The sequence below is a fragment of the Topomyia yanbarensis genome, chromosome 2 (assembly GCF_030247195.1).
Source record: "Topomyia yanbarensis strain Yona2022 chromosome 2, ASM3024719v1, whole genome shotgun sequence".
Classification (NCBI taxonomy): domain Eukaryota; kingdom Metazoa; phylum Arthropoda; class Insecta; order Diptera; family Culicidae; genus Topomyia; species Topomyia yanbarensis.
Window position 1 is genome coordinate 114470542 of NC_080671.1, and position 17979 is coordinate 114488520.

At 38.7% G+C, this 17979-nt stretch overlaps 1 protein-coding gene across 2 annotated transcripts in view; it reads left to right on the top strand.

Moving 5' to 3' along the window:
* The window catches only part of LOC131679248 (probable G-protein coupled receptor CG31760), a 244478-nt gene that overhangs the window by 119133 nt on the left and 107366 nt on the right, over positions 1-17979 (top strand). For both annotated transcript variants that reach the window (XM_058959941.1, XM_058959940.1), the window contains exon 2: positions 3948-4205. In XM_058959941.1, the coding sequence (XP_058815924.1) occupies positions 3966-4205 (240 nt within the window). In that variant the 5' untranslated portion in view covers positions 3948-3965. The remainder of the gene's footprint in view (positions 1-3947; positions 4206-17979) is intronic.

Below are 17979 nucleotides of genomic sequence, written 5' to 3' on the forward strand. Positions count from 1 at the left end.
CCAGCGGGTCTAATTCAGAGCTATCTGCGCGGCGAGTTTAATCTGTAAAGAATACTAAAAATTAATTTCTATTCCATAATTTTCAGTTCAGCAATTCGAGAGATCGTGCTCATCGCAAGCCATGAAAAATAGACTACGTTGTGAAGCGATGGTCACTATTTATTAAAAAATCACGGTTAAAGAAAAAATTAAACTATTAAAAAATTTCAAATAGCTTATAATTTTCACAAACTTTTTGGGAAAAATTGTTTAATAAGCTTTCATAATATTGTGTGGGAAAAAAGCTGAAAATTTCAGCATTTTCTCTATCTGCAACATATAAACCCTTAAATATACCAATTAATTGGTATACGAATTGGAATAGGTTCGCCAAATTTTGGAAGAAGTCTATAAAATAACCCCTTGAAAGCTACCTAAAAATTGTTGTAGTTCGATGCAATAAAAAAATCCCCAAAAATGAAATGTACCTATTAATGTGAAACACAGTGAATAATACATGCAATAAAGACCCATTTTTATCAATCTCATGGTGTATTTTAGGCTGACAAAATGGGGACATTGACTAAATCGGGCAATTTTTTTTTCTTTATAATAAACTGAAGCTGTTAAAATACTCTTCCCGTCCCTTGATGTAGTCTGATAACTATTTCTGATTATGATGAACTTTTTATTTTTGCATATTTCCATCTTCATGATAAGGAAAACATGCTCAAGAAAGGATTTACTTCAATTCAGTCTTGTTCGTCTGCTAGTGCCCTTCAAACATATGTTCATATTTGGCTGATAAAATCGGGGTTTCAATGTATTATAATAGATATTCAGCATTCGAAGAAGTTTCTTGTGAACGAGTGTAGAACGACTTTGTTTCTACTTACTTGAAGTCAGCGGTGTAGCCAGAAATTCGGTTTGATGAAAATCGATCATACTGTCCAAACGGCATAATTCCGAAACCGTAATTTTTGAAGTTTTAAAATTATGCAGAATTATTTTTTCAGAAAATAGTAACAGAGTTCGTGTCTTTACCGAATTTGTTGAGACTTTATTGTAGTCATGAATATTAACCTGAGAAAATTCACCATAAATACTTCTTGGACATTTGACCTATACATATAATTGGTCATACAACAAAAATCAAATGCTCATCAAAATCGATCAGAACCTGCTAGAGTCGAATTGAAATCGTCATTTTTCATAAATTTCTCTCTACATTCGGAAAGTGTTATCCTCGGTATTAACCATATTACGTTTTCGTCTCAACTCGACGCATTCCCAAAATAAAAACCTGTTTTAATCCACCTAGTGGTGCAATTGTGCTTGTCTCATTTGTATAGACTAAGATTCCATGGCTGGTTATGTTCAATACAATGGTGGAAATGAATATTACATGTTCAGTACGATTTGCACATACATACAATGAATCAACATACTGTGATACTGAAACATCGCTTGAAACCAGCGACGGATCATGGAGAAAGATCCGGGAGGTCCGCGTCCTGCCGAAAATTTTCAACTTGTTAAGAAATTTTAAACTAGTTTTAATTTTAAAGTAGCAACCCCTCACTGTATATTCCCTCCAGGCCGGTATGATTGACGATTTTTAGAGTGATTGCATAACCTTTCTATATGAGAAAGGCAAAAATGTACCAAAGTCCAAAAAAGTCAATTTTTGTCAAACATCTCAATGTTTCATGCATTTTAAAATCATTTTGCCTCAAAAATACAAATTTGATTTTGAAAATTTTTCATTTCAGTTTATATGGGAATTTGCTGTGTGATTGCACTCTTCAACTCGTAACCCCGGAACCGGAAGTCCAATCAATAAAAAATTCAATAGCAGCCAATGGGAAGGTTGTACCTTTCATTTGAGACTAACTTTGTGCAAATCGGTCCAGCCATCTCTGATTAACAGAGGTCACATTTTTTTTCCACATACACACATACATACACACAGACATTTTCCGATCTCGACGAACTGAGTCGATTGGCATATGACACACGGCTCTCCGGGTCGGGATTAGATTGACGAATTTTAGAGTGAATGAGAAAGGCAAAAACATTTTTAGCAAATGTTGAAAGTTATGCATTTTTTTGGTGCGCAGTTCTATGTTTCATAAACATTAAATCAATTTTAACTTCGCTTTCTATTAAATAAAGACCCTTATCACAGTACATATCTACAAAAACGAGCTCAATTTGAAAAGAAATCTGAGGATTATGATTGATTACAGAACTCTGGTATTTTCTATTGGAATGTTTTCAGGCAGGAATTTGATATTGATGCTATTAGACAACTGTGAAATCAAGACCAATAGATCAGTTACTTATCAGGACCCCATTCCGACAATTTATCAAAAGTCCTCATGATGTTTACAACAACAGGTTATCAATCTACGGATCAGATAATTGTTATTGTAATATTGAATTAAATCAGTCAGCATCAATAAATTTTCAACTTCAATCCAATATTTTTTTTTGGGTGTGGTGGGGGAGGGAGGGTTGTATGGTGTACCCCAAAACCTTCTCTTGGCTACGCCGTTGCTTGGAGTTATTTATTTCGCTTTTTATTTTCCGATATGTTTCAGATCGATCCGATGGTTAAAAGTTAGAAAAATTGCAGTCAGAAGGTTCGCACAAATGAACATTTTAGTACTGATAAGTTATCAAGTTCCTTCCAGACAACTTGGAAGTGTTCGGTGATTATTTCTAGTGGTTGTAGATAGTAAAATGAAATACAAAATTCGTTTTATCGAAATAATGTTTAGCTTATTTCAATGGATTATTACTATATTGAACAATAAATAGGCGACAAAGAGTAATCAACAAACAACAAGCCATAACTTTTAAAGTATTCAAAATAGATATTTAAAGTCTTTAGTAAAGTTATTCGCAAAAGTAAGAGCTACAAATTTGCTGAAGATATCATTTCGATATAATCACTTCCAAGAAAATTTGTGAAAATATCTCACTCATAGGGGGATTAATCAGTAAAAGCACAATACCAAAAGAAAGGGCATATTACCTCCATTAAATTCTCCGAAGATACTATTGACCTAAAATAAGCCGTTTTGGCGTTAATAATAGATTACATGTTTTTGGTCATATTTCTGGCAATGGGAAATGATAAAAATCTTTCGTCCGCATTTAATGTTAAATATCTCTTTTGATAATAGTTCGATTTTAACAATCTATAGCTTGTTCGAAAGGTATTCGTTAAAGCTGTCTAAAACATATAAATTGTTAATCTATGTTGTCAATTTCGGCAGATAATTTAAAAAAACTGCGAAAAACGCCATTTTTACGCATTCAAACATTCATATCTTGGAAATCAGAATCAAAAACAAATTAATAGCGTTCATACTGTTTTTTAGTTCTTTCAATTAAAATTGGTTTGGATAAGATCGGCTCAGCCATTGCTGAGAAACACGAATGAGAATTTGTCCGTTACATACACACACACAGACACACACACACAGACATTGTCCCAAATCGTCGAGCTGAGTCGATTGGTATATAAGACTCGGCCCTCCGGGCCTCGGAAAAAATCTTGAAAGTTTGAGCGAATTCTATACATTTCTTTTATAAGAAATGTAAAAAGGAATAAAGTAGCGTTTTCCTATTCCCAAGTTGGCCATCCCCATTCAAAATAACATAATATGATAATGTACTTTCCGAAAGCGACAAGCAACTATGTATAGCAAAATATTTCAAAAAGAATTGAATCGTCGGCAGTGAAATTTAATTCCCTTTCCAAGATGCTACCCCATCTAGGCTGTAAACGAAAGCATCGATTTAAGAGAAAACTTTTTCAGCACTTTTCGCTTCCGGTATTTTTTTTCCTTTCTGCTCGCTATATTTTCACCACCTCAAACTTTCTCTCGGACGGATGTTTCGCCATGATCACTAACCACCGCTTTGTCTCTCTCTCACTCTCCATCTCATATTTTCAGATCACATGACTGGTCGCAATGTGTAAAATCCCATTATGGCCCTGGTTAGCCATAGCATGGAGATGGAGGGTAGTGCTGGTGTGGAGCTTACTACTACAAAACTGTTGCGCCAGTCCCGCACAGTTAAGTGGTTTAAGAACAAACGATGGAAGCACTAGCGGCGTGACTGGAAGTGGATCCGGCCCAGCAGGAGCCGGTAGCATGGGAGCAGCTGCCGGCAGAACTAGCTCCCTTACTGGTGCAAGCAAAGTTAGCGTGGTAAGTTATGGATACAGCGATAAATGCGGGTAGGAAATGTGATGTTTCCCGAGCTGTAAATATTTAATTGTTGCAGTCCTTTTACATTTCGAGGAATGCCATTGCGTGGTGTTTGCACATTCAATAAAGGAGACTTCCAAAGTGGAAACTCTTCAACATGAAAATCGTTTCGATACGGTTTACAACATTTGTACTGTCGTTCGAGTATGCAAGTACCTTGATAGGGCAATCAACGAACATTGTCATTGCAAACCTTTTACAATTGAGTTATTGTTATCATAGTACTATAGAAATAGTTTTTTTATACTCACTTTCAACACAAAAAGGATCGAATATTTTTCCAAAGTAAATGAAAAACTTCAGAATCCCTTGATTCTAAAATGAATCTAATCACTCATTGCAAATGTATAACTTTCTGTCTGATTAACTGTCCCGATGGAACTTAAATACTTATAGAAATTATCCAAAAGATATCCGTTGAGAATAAACACGTGACGTCCAAAGTTTCCAAGAGGCGTAAATCCTATGAAAAAAGAGAAACAAGCTAGCAAATATTTCTCGAAGTTATCTACCAGTTAGGAAATTTCCATTCCCAGCAATGCATCATCCACAGTTCATTGCTTTTTTTGACTTCGGCTATCCTACGCTCAAAACAAAAAAAAATGTGATCTGAGTGATGCAAATTTTTACGCGCCTCAACCAAATATACATACCAGGGGCGGATCCAGAAAAAATTTCGGAGGGGGTCTGAAATTTCGATTTTAATATTTTCATTGCACAATATGTAATTCGTATTAACCTTATTTAAATAAAAACTGTTTTGGTGGTCGAATCCGGTTTAGAATGATTTTGAGTTTAGAACGAATTTAAAATAGAAACTATTTCAAAATTTATTAACAAGTTAAAAGAAATTTGGGAGGGTCCGGACCCCTAGGACCCTCCCCCTGAATCCGCCACTGATACATACCTTTAGAATTGGACCGGAAGCAAGCGGTAAAACACCACAACTAGCTCACGGTGCTATTTGTAAATAAACAAGTAAACTTTATTGTGAAACAGACTGTTTTAAGCAATACATTTCACTTTTTGTAGCCTCGCCGGTATGCCGGAGAGTGTATTGAAAAGGAACTCGAATGCCAATCACTGGTGGATATTTGGATACGAGCATAGGTAGAATTGATTGCAAATATACCTTGTCATGCCATCCGATTTGGAAGAAAAAATGTTAACATAGAAAACAGCGAACCTGATGGTTGTTTGGCATTGGCAGTGAGATGATATTTCATTATCAATTGGCCTTGAGAATGACGACATCCGGTGAATTAGTTTTGAACACCAACATTTACATTATTATTTATAGCGTTCAAAAATATTTTTTGTGGACTAACTGGGAGCTACTTTGCACACTTCTTGAATTCGATATAAAATAAAAACTAACCAGTTGTATTTACTTTCATTGAAATATTATTAATTTATACTGATATCAGAGGCTCTTTCAACAATAAAGCATCACGCATTTATCGCATTTTCTAAAATAAGGGATTCATTTTAATTTAACAAGTGTTAAGAAAAATGACAAAAGGCATATGCAACATGTTTAAGAGACATGGCTCTACAAATGTTAATGGTGTAAAAAAACTAATAAAAGCACGTCTGTTAGTAAATAATGAAAAACTAAAGTGTGCAAAGTAGCCCCACATATCCAAATTAGCCCCGCACGGCGGTAATCAAAACATAATGTTGCTGCGCAATGCTCGTGGTGCGATGTTTATGTTGATTTGTTCCAAAATAACTAAGGCATTTAAATGACCTTGCAGAGTGTCAGTGATGAGCAAAACTCGTTCTGTAATCCTTCGAACATCCAGGGGCGCTAGGTTAATCAGCTGACACCGGTTTTCATCGCTGGGGATCTCTCCATGGCAAACTACGGAGCGCAAAAGGTAGAAAGCGACGCTGTACGGTTTCAACACTCTCAACGTTGTTATTGTAGCTTGGGCTCCACGAATCAATATTCTAGGATTGATCATGATAAAGAAGTCAGCGATTTGAGACAATAAATATCCGTAAAAATTTTAGGTTTCCTGAATATGCATCCCCGTGCTCGAGACGCTTTACCAACTGTATATGAGACGTGTTGTTTAAATCTATGTTGAGAATCCAGAATCACAGTAGTTAAAACAAATCGCATTCTTCCGTTAATAAAAAGTATTGCAGAAACATCAACGGTCACAGGTGGCTTCCTTGAGGTATTCCTGACGTAGAAGTGAATGTAGGAGCCTGACATGTGTCAACCGCTATCTCTCAGTCTGTGAGGTAGGATCGAAACCACTGCAAAAAAATGCGCACATATGTCTCGTGATGTGGTAGCTGTGTTCCCATTGAAAGTCATAGACGACGGCAGTTCAGATTACTTGCGCTTCTTGTTCACATATTTCCAGAAACGTTTAGAATGCGACTTAAGATAACCCTGAATATTTATCTCGGAGGATTAAGCTCAGAGAAGGCGTTGCCAGCACTTCCAGGAACATCAAAAATCCCAAGCGTTCCTTTGTTTCAGTTTGAGAGTAATCACAGCAATTATAAAACTCCGTATATTTAAAATTATAAAACTCTCGGACATAGTGGACTGGATAATAAAAACTTTCAATATTAATGATCCTATTCAAAGTTTTATGTTAGCTTTTCTCCCTACAGTGAAAACATTTTTGAAGCAATTGACTGCTAAATGGTCCCTCCTCTCAGCGATTGTATCCTTTGATGGCTAAATCATAGAACGAGGTCACGGATTTGATCACTGTTCTACAGTGGAATTGCAGAAGTATCATCCCGAAAATCGATTTCTTCAAAATTTTAATAAATAATTTGAGTTGCGATGCATTTGCATTATGTGAAACTTGGTTAACTTCCGATATAGATCTCAATTTCCACGACTTTAATATTATTCGCCTGGATCGAGACACCCCCTATGGAGGAGTGCTTTTGGGGATCAAAAAGTGCTATTGACAATTTTAAACACGGGTGAAATGACACGGATTCCTGCTCCTCCAGCGCGCCCGAGCGCCTTAGACTTGTCCCTTTGCTCAACATCGCTGCGGTTAAATTGCACTTGGAAGGTAATTCCTGATCCCCACGGCAGCGACCATCTGCCGATCGTAGTCTCAATCAATAACGGTTCAAGGCCATTGAAATCAATCAATATTTCGTATGACCTCACACGAAATATCGATTGGATGAGCTATGCTGCCGCGATATCCGGCAATATTTAATCTACCCAAGAACTTCCTCCGGAGGAAGAGTACAGCTTTTTGACTGGCTATATTCTCGACAGCGCGAATCAAGCTCAGACTAAGCCAGTACCCGGCGTGAACATACAAAAACGCTCTCCTAATCCGTGGGGGGACAAAGAGTGCTCAGACGTGTACGAGGAGAAGGCCGCCGCGTATAAGACCTTCCGGGACGACGGGTTACCCGCAAGCTATCAACAATATGAGACGTTAGAAACGCGAATGAAGAGTTTGATGAAAGCCAAGAAACGTAGTTACTGGCGCCGGTTCGTTGACGGACTAACGAGAGAAACATCGATGAGCACTCTTTGGGGCACGGCCCGGCGTTTGCGAAACCGAAACAGTACTAACGAGAGTTCAGAATATTCAAACCGTTGGATATTCGATTTCGGCAAGAAGGTTTGTCCGGATTCCGCCCCGGCACAGAAGATTTACCGCGCCGCGTCTCCTCACGAAAGCGCGAACGAAACACCTTTTTCGATGGTGGAGTTCTCACTTGCTCTCTTGTCGTGTAACAATAAAGCTCCAGGTCCAGACAGAATCAAATTCAACTTGTTGAAGAATCTGCCAGACTCTGCCAAGAGACGCTTGTTGAACTTATTTAATAAGTTTCTTGAGGCTAACATTGTCCCACTCGATTGGACAAGTGAAGGTCATCGCAATCCAAAAACCAGGAAAACCAGCCTCCGACCACAATTCGTATCGTCCGATCGCAATGCTATCCTGTATCCGGAAGTTGTTCGAGAAAATGATCCTATTCCGCCTCGACAATTGGGTCGAAGCAAATGGCTTACTGTCAGATACACAATTTGGCTTTCGCAAAGGCAAAGGGACGAACGAATTTCTTGCGTTGCTCTCAACCGAAACTCAAATGGCCTATGCTAGCAAAGAGCAGATGGCATCATTGTTCCCCAGGGCTCATGTCTAAGCCCCCTGTTAAACAATTTCTACGTCAACGACATTGATGAATGTCTTGACAATTCGTGCACATTAAGGCAACTTGCAGATGATGCCGTGGTGTCTGTTACGGGACCCAAAGCTGTCGATCTACAAGGACCATTACAGAATACCTTGGACAATTTGTCTGCTTGGGCTATTGAGCTAGGTATCGAATTCTCTACGGAGAAAACTGAACTAGTTGTATTTTATAGGAAGCGTGAACCAGCACAACTACAGCTTCTACTGATGGGTCAAACCATCGCTCAGGTCTTCACAGTAAAATATCTAGGGGTCTGGTTCGACTCGAAAGGTACTTGGGGTTGCCATATTCGGTATCTAAAACAGAAATGCCAGCAAAGGATCAACTTTCTTCGAACAATAACCGGAACATGGTGGGGTGCCCACCCAGGAGACCTAATTAGGTTGTATCAAACAACGATACTGTCGGTAATGGAATACGGGTGCTTCTGCTTTCGCTCCGCCGCGAACATACATTTCATCAAACTCGAAAGAATTCAGTATCGTTGTTTGCGTATCGCCTTAGGGTGCATGCAGTCGACCCATACGATGAGTCTCGAAGTGCTGTCGGGCGTTCTCCCGTTGAAAAATCGACTTTGGGAACTCTCATATCGATTGCTCATTCGATGCGATATCTTGAACCCGGAGGTGATTGAAAATTTCGAAAGGCTTGTTGAGCTCAATTCTCAGACCCGTCTCATGTCCCTGTACTTTGACTACATGGCGCAGAATATTAACCCTTCTTCTTACAATCCCAACCGTGTTCATTTCATAAATACTTCTGAATTTACTGTTTTCTTCGACACATCCATGAAAGATGAGATTATTGGAATTCCGGACCACATACGCCCACAAGTGGTTCCAAACATGTTTTATAATAAATTCCGAGAAGTCGACTGTTCTAAGATGTTTTATACTGACGGATCAAACCTCGAAGGGTCCACTGGCTTCGGTGTTTTCAATCAAAAGTTCACCGCCTCAGTGACCGTGCTTCAGTTTACGCCGCAGAACTAGCTGCCATTCAGTATACCCTTAGAGTCATTGAAACCTTACCCGCAGGCAGCGCTGTTGTTGTAGAATATTTGCTGGTTAGTCGCCAATTTAAAGCTGGGGCGCAACGACTTGGATAGGGCGCAACAACCTGGATGGGGCGCAACGACATTGATGGGGTACGAAAACTATAACGCCACTATACGTAAAGTGGACCGGAAAATGAGCAGCGTGAATGCAAACATAACGAAAAGTACTAAATTGGTGCTTTTTGCTATGAAGGGTGCATTCCACATAAAAATTAATATCCGATTTCTTCGAAAAAAATTTCTCACACCCTTTAACAAAAAAGTGTGTAAATTGTTATTTGTTAAGCTTATTATTCAATAAATTGTACATATACCATAATAACCATAATGATAACTCGTAAACTTTACAATATATGGAAAGAAATTAAAATTAAAGTTGGATTTTTTATTGAACTTAAGAGTTCGGAAATTAGTATAAACAAATTGAATATTTTTATATCTCGATCCATTTTTTACTTTCTAAATATTTAGAATCATGTTGGAAAGATGGTGTAAAAGATTCATATGGGAGTCTGAATACTTCATGAGATATTTCAATAATACCAATAAAGCAAGGCTACTTTATAGTAGACACCCTGTGATAGAAACTTACAAAATGGTTTGTAAATCTGATGTGAATTTTGTTTGGTGATGGCAATGCCCTGTTTTTAAACATACGCCCCCCCCCCCCCGAAACTGTTACTGTTGAGGTATTGGGGCGGTAGTCTAGTACATAATATGCTAACTCTTAACATAGGCTTTGTTCAACAAGCTGAGCCACCCTAGGGACTGAAATATACCTCTATGAAGTGGTTATATACAAAGTTGTGGCGAAAAAGTGAGCTAAGTTCGTGATTTTTTTAAAGTGCTTAATGCAAATTAAGCACTTTAAAAAAATCAAAGTTCCCGAGAGATCCGGTAGCGCGGTTATCGTGCATTCTGTTCTTTGTACAGAATAATGCGGAAATGCCTCTTTTCGAAATCAACAGGCTGTGTAGCGAAAGTATGAAAATATTTGTAACTTCATGTAAAAATTGTCTTTGTTCCAGTACCGAGTAAATTGGAAGTACTGAGCAAACAGGGAGAAAGTTATCCCGGAAGTCGCTTCTTGTTCTTCCTTTGGTACTATCGATACAGTTGAATTTTACAGTTTTCAACTGAATCGATCATCGGTGTAAATAGGAGCGTGTATTTTCTACTGCTGTTTTCTCCGAAACGATCACATGTAGTACTGAAACAAACCTATACATTGCTCCAAAACAAAAATGAAACCTTGCAGAAAAGTAGTTTTAGAATATTTAAAATAAATCCGAACAGAGAAGATTATTCTTGTGACAGAGGTTGCTTGACTCAGAAAGCAACTTACAAAAATGAAGAGGCATGAAGATATTTTTCGTAATGTCCAACAACGAATATATATTATTTTGTTTTGCTGTATTCCGATGGAAAAAACGTTATGATCGTTTAAATGCGGATATAAAGACTAAATCTTTGATTTTTCCAGAAGCATGAAATTGGTACATAATATAGAATATTTTAATCAGAACAAATATACGACCGAAACAAAACCAATATTTTGGAAACATTGGTCGAGTGGGGGTATGTCGTTTTCAACAGGGATTAGTAAAATATAAGAAGAAGCCAGCTGGCGGATCCTATTCTAGATAGATACCACAACGGCATCTGCAAGCTGCCCTAGCGTGACGGAATTGACAAGAAATTTGTCAATGTCATTCACTTAAAAATTGTAGAGAAGGGGGCTTAGACATGAGCCCTGGGGAAGGTCCACGTAGCTAATTCGTGATGTCGACAAATAACTTTGCGAAAAATACATATGTTTTTCAGACAAGCCCCCTGAGTCAGTAAGAAAACTGATGTCATCTGCTCATTGCTAGCATATGCCATTTGAATTCCTGTTAAGAGCAACGCAAGGCAATCGTTCGTCTCTTTGCCTTTACGAAAGCCAAATTGTATATCTGACAGTAAGTTATTTGCTTCGGCCCAATTGTCGAGACAGAACAGGACCATTTTCTCGATTAACTTCCGAATAGAAGAGAGCATTTCAATCCGTCCATACAAGTTGTGATCGAAGGCTGTTCTTCTTGTTTTTTTTTTTTTGATGGCGTGGACCTTCACTTGCCTCCAGCCATGAGGGACAAGGTTACTCTTAAGAAACATACTAAATTAATTCAACAAACGCCTCTTGGCAGATTCTTTAACAAGTAAAATTTCATTATGTCTGGTCCTGGGGCTTTATTGTTACATTATCGTCCGCGGGGGGAAGCGGCGCGGTAGATCTTCTGTGCCGGGGCGGAATCCGTACAAACCTTCTTGGCGAAATCGAATGTCCAACTCTCTCGTTAGTACTGTTTCAGGTTCGGTTTCTCTCATTAATCAGTCAACGAACCAGCGACAGTAAGCGTTTGTTGGCTTTCATAACAATTTTCATTGGCTCAGGTAACCCGCCATTCCGGTTGATCTTGTACGCCGGTGGCCTTTTTCGCGTACACGTTTCAACACTTTTTGTCCCACCACGGGTTGGGAGACCTTCCACGAGAGTTCGCGTTTGGTACACGTTTTCTGAGCTTGAATAGCGGTGTCGAGAATAAAGCCACCTAAGAAGCCGTACTCTTCCTCCGGAGGAAGGTCTTGCATGGACTCGAGTTTACCGGATGCAGGATGCTTAGCTCTTCCAATCACTATTTCGTTTGAGGTCAGACGAAATATTGATTGTACTCGTTGGCCTTAAGCCGTTAGCAATAGTGATTAAAATTGACAGAGGATCGCTGCCGTGTCGATCAGGAATTACCTTCCACATGCAATCTAACCGAGTCGAGCAGAGGGACAAGTCTAAGGAACTTGGGCGCGCTGGTAGAGCAGGGATCCGTGTCATTTCACCGGTGTTCAAAATTGTCAATGGATCACAAAGTTTTTGGAGTGAGGTAGATTTCGATTATCATTATCATGAAAGCAATCCCATGCTATGCCGTGGGAGTTAAAATCAACTAAAACTAAGTTCAGTGCGGGAAAGAGTTCTGCAATGTCGCAAGATCTTCAATGCCTGGTGTCGAGGGAAGGTTAATTCTATTGAAAAAATAGCACGTTTTGATCCCCAAAAGTACTCTTCCGTAAGAGTGTTCTCGATCCAAGCAAATAAAAATTAAAATCTATTTCCGAAGTACGTCATGTTTCGCATAATAAATTTTAAAAGGATCGAGTTTCGGGATAATGTTTTTTTAATGCTACTGTTAAACAGTGATCAAATCCGTGACCTCGTTCGAATTAGCTATCGAAGGATACAATCGCTGAAAGGAGGGGCTATTTTGCAGTCAACTGCATTAAGAATGTTTTTATTGCAGTGAGAAAGCTTACCAGGATGCTTTTTAGAGGGAGTTCTGTAACAATACGGTCCACAGTGCTGGGAACTTCTTTTCTGAGCTCAGGTTTCGGAGACCAGGAGCTGTTTGCTTCGGTTTTGCACCAGTAAGTACTGTTATTTTGGAGGACATTGAAGAGACACCTTCTGAACATTACAACGAATCTTAGGAGAGGAAAAGTTCCTCCTTTTTCTATTGCTTCTAGGCGCAGCAGAAGATGTTCCCTCCTGGTGTTCATCAGAGTCACCATCGTCAGTAGACAAGCCAGTATAGATTTTTGTAGAGACTTGTGGCTTAGCTATTTAAAGCAGCATTTCTGCGAAAGATACCTTAGAGGGTCCATGAAAGGAAATCTTCAGTTTCTCTCCGCACTGTATCATCATGTCGGGAGATTATGTTGATTTCCCCCACTGTAAAGATACTTTTCGACACCCCTCCCCCAGGAGTCATCCACATGATTCTCATCGCATTTCCCACAACGAACCTTATTGCTACAATGGGAGGCTGTGTGTCCTGATTGTTTACAATTTTTGCATTTCATTACCCGTGGCACAAAAAGGCGAACAGGTAGACGATCATTGTCAAAGAGGAGGTAGGTAGAGCAAAACCGACGAAGGTCACCCGATAACAGTCTAAGTTGACGTATGACGTATTCCTGTCAGCTGCCACTGATGTTGAATGCAAACATCCTGTATCTTCCCTGACTGAAGCGTGGGGTCTTTAACCCTTGATAAGCCCGAGAGTTTGGAGCTAATAATGAATGTTATATTAATGGAAACACGGTTCTTTCACATAGTTTAGAATCTACATTTATTTCGTAATAAAAACTGTTTTGAAAAAGGTGGCGATATAGTTGCCACCGCCCGGTAAACACATTTTATGAAACTGTATTTCTTAAGGATAGTATAGGAAGAAATCCAAACGAAAGCTTAAGCTAGCTACCGTTATGCCCGTTTTTATGTAACCATTTTTGTTATTGCTAGATTCACTGTTTTTACCTCCATCTCTGTTCAGGCCAGTGCTCAGGACATTTTTAAGGGGGTTGGTTTTATTCGTTTCTTACAAAAGAAGGGTTTAGCAACCCTCAAACTTTGAAGATCTTTTCTCAGGTCTGGAGGCCCTATTCTTTTGTATCAATCGACTCAGCTCAACAAATTGGGACAATGTCTGTTATCGAGAAGGAATCTTGAACAGACAGTGCTGCCTGTGGCTCGTGGCAGTGCGGATTACTGCAGTGATTTGTAGTAAGCTTACCGACTAAACCTAAACCTCTTGTTCCTTCCAGCCTTCAACTTACGCAGTCACCGTTAGGTATTACCTCAGTAGGGATTGTGTGTTTACTCTTATTATATTGTGTTAATTGTTCGTAGATTTTCCATTGCTGTTGTTTTTTGCTTGCTGTCCAACTTTCGCGCTATATCTAACTTGCTGATGTCTACTGTAAATATCGTCACCTGCCGAGACGCGAAACGATCCAGAGGTGCTGAACTTAATGACCGACATGTCTTTACAACTACCTTTCTTGGCGCTAGTCGTTTCGAATTATCCTATTTAGCTGGTGCTGAGCGGGGTACTCTCACTGGAATAGGAATTTTTGCTTACCGATTCCCGTTTTCGTAAACCATTTAGCTCTCAGGCACTAGGACAGACCACAGGCGGTGGTATTTTTTTGGATGATCTTATCCCGATTTCTCTGACTTCGTGTTGTTTGTTTGTTGTTTTTCATCCATAGCTGATGTTGCAAGCTCAAAAAGAAGGGAAACATTTTAAAAGTAATTCAAAGCCTTCATTGGAATGGGTTTGAGACAAGTATATTGCCACCTATTTAGATTCATTTTATTTTGATCTTTGTATTTTTTGCAACTCAAGAACCGCGTTTTCGGATAAAAAATACTTGTTTTTACAAATTTTGATCACCAACTTAGGTGTAGAGTATTTTATTCAAAATCGAGTTAATTGTATTGTCCATGCAGGAAAAGAAAAGGTGACTATATAGTTGCCACTGTCTTATAAAGGGGTAAAACAGCTAACATGAGGACGACCGCGTCACATTCAACCCGATTAGATGGTACATATACACTATACTCCTTTGCAAAAGGCCTGTAGCCAGCAATATAATTTGCGTGCTTCAAATTATTTTCCTCCACCAGAAGCTTATCAGGGCTAATTATTGATGTTTCTGTCACCGCCGAATATTGCTTCATCAGAACTCGAAAAATCTGCAATAGATCCAAACATTTCTTGTCTTCGGTCCGGAAAAGTTTACAAATGGCCCGGTTGCGGAGGGTGGGTTCATTTTTAGTCGGGGAGGTGATTTTATTGCGACATCCATCTCGCCTTGAGGCAAACCATTATCAACGAAAGCCGTTTTTGCACGGGTTGTATTATAGTCATGAATGAGGAATATACAGTCGTGATTCACTGGTTGGTCCACAGCCTATGTCCAACTAACGAATTTGATTCGCTAGTTGGACCAACTGACAAATGTCAAAAACTCTCCAAAGAAGACGTTAGTAGTGTAAAAGATTAATAAATAGATTGTCAAAGCAAATTTGACATGAAATTTTGGCGTTCAGATGTTTTTCAGTTGGACAAAGGTCCAACGACACGGCACGAAATATTATCTGTCATTCTGCCCGACACTTGCGCGCTATTCATTCAACTTTCAGCCAAAATATCTTATGAAGGTTGCAATGATGTTCGGAAGGATTATTTGAAAACATCCATACCATGAAAAAATCATATAGGATGAAATACTCTTGCTTATAACACTAAACTTTTGCACTCTCTTCCTTTTACTACGTGATGAAGCTACAATATGCACATATTTGTATCACATATACTTATCTATACATCACACTTACTTTCACTTTGAACACACGTACATATTACATTTTCAATGATAAAGTGCAGCGAAAATTATTTTTTATTAAATTTTTGTTTGAGGACCTCACAAAAATAGGTCTTGCAAAGAACCTTCCAAACAAGTATTCTAAACAAAAAATATAATTTTATTGGTTTTGTGACAACTCAGAAAAGGTATCTAAAGCTTTTGGTATCGGTTTTAATCATACTTCTCCTACAGGTTAAACCATTTAAAATTTTATTAGCCAGAAAATTACTATGAGATGTTGTTCCTCTGTCATAATAATAATTTTATAATGAGAGGTTGGTTAACTTGTTTGCAATATCAGCCAGGGTATTCAGATAAATTCAATTTTCTTGAACGATATAGACACTGTGAGTATACAGAATAACTTTTGAACCAGAAGTCGTAGCCTATTACTTTTCTTGGAAAAGTTGTAGACAGTACTAGTATCTGCCGGAGTTAGCATTTTACATTTTTTAGAACACATAGGAAACTGTCTACACAAATTTAAATATGAAAATTTGTGCCACCCTAGTAGTCATATGTTTGTTAAACATGTATGTGAAAATAGTTAAAACTGACGAAGCTACGGCATTTATCTTGAAATGTATCCAGTGAAAATGTAATCGTGCACAGAGCATTCGCACGATTGATTTGTTTAGAAATATTTCCTAAATTATAAACGAAGGGTTTTGCATACAAAGATGGATAACTTTTATAAGCATAAAACATTATTTTCATCCTAATTATTAGCGAATGTCCCCAAAATTCCACGCGGTCTTTCCCGATTGAAAGGAACGGCCGCGCTCCATGATACGCCGCGCTTAGCCCATCTGTCATAATATCGCGATTTTGCATAACGAAGGGCTAAATAAATGTGAACCAACAGGTCTGTGCCACAAAAGGAGAAGGGCTAAAGGATAACACATATTGTTCCAGAAAACAGCACTGCGTTATGCAACGTTTTGTGCAGGTTGATTATACCAGGTGCAAGTGGTGCCAAATTCACAACGTTCATTCTGAATTGAAAAGTCCTTTTAGATTACAGAATTGATAAAATTGGTTAAATGAGATAAACTAATCAATCAAATTCTGTTTTAAAAATTGTGCTTGCGTTTAAAACAAAATGGGAGGCTTATTATTACCGCTACATACTAAATTTCAAGCGCAAATAGCAAATAAAATTGCTAGTTACACCAAAAGCTTACTGGCAACCTTACAGCGGCATTTAAGAAGCAGTTGGTGCGGCGTGTACGTTTCAGTGAATCTCTCAATAAAAATTCCAACGTATAGGACGATCTTGTTAATAATTATTGGAGTATACCAAATATCAAACGTAGTTAATTTAATCGTGCGTGCAAACGCGAAAAAGACGGGAGCGGACTTGGTGGGCACAATGTCAGAACCACCACAACGAATTCTCTAGACTATAAATGGTATTGGTTTTAAATTTCAAAGCAAAAACGTGATTGGAACACTTCAGCGAACCACCTGTTTTTTTTCTTTTTTCCAATGCGGGAGGAAGGGCATGTCATGTTTGTTCTTAAACAACTTTTTTCTTCGCTCCAAAGAGCGTTGCAGTAGTTCTGTGTAAAAGTTTGAGCTTAGAGATGCAAAGAGGCATGAGTTTTCGGGCTTCCGAGTTTTGTTTTTTTTCATGAGCTGTATAAGTATAGTCAAACATGAAATTTCAGAAACAACTAACATACCGCGTAGCAGCACAGCACCGGCTGGCTGGCTGGCTTGATTGCAGAGGGGAAGGAGCTAGCTGACCAAGAACTTATTTCTCATAACAGTTCGATATGGCTTAAAGCCGCAGGCAAATTACTCTTACATATGTGTTGGTGACCATACTGCCATAAAAAGAAATTCGCGTTAAAATAAATTTACCCAAGAGACTTGAACCGACAATCATTGTCTCACCGAAGACTCCCCTTTACTAACTGAGCTAACGCGATACATAACAGCGTGATGACAAAGTGGCATACATAAGTTTCGCTTGAGCGTGAACGATCTAAGCGCAGAGCTTCTGCTCGTGCATGCATGGGTATGGGACATTGCAAGATGACGTCGTATGAGTAAAAATGCTCGAAAAAATGACAGCTCAGCGAGCTTGTTTACATGGACTTCGAATTTTTTTTATTCCGATTCAGTGCAAGTGAGCGTGTCATATCTTCGAGCATTTTTACTCATATGACGTCAACTTGCAATGTCCCATACCCATGCCAT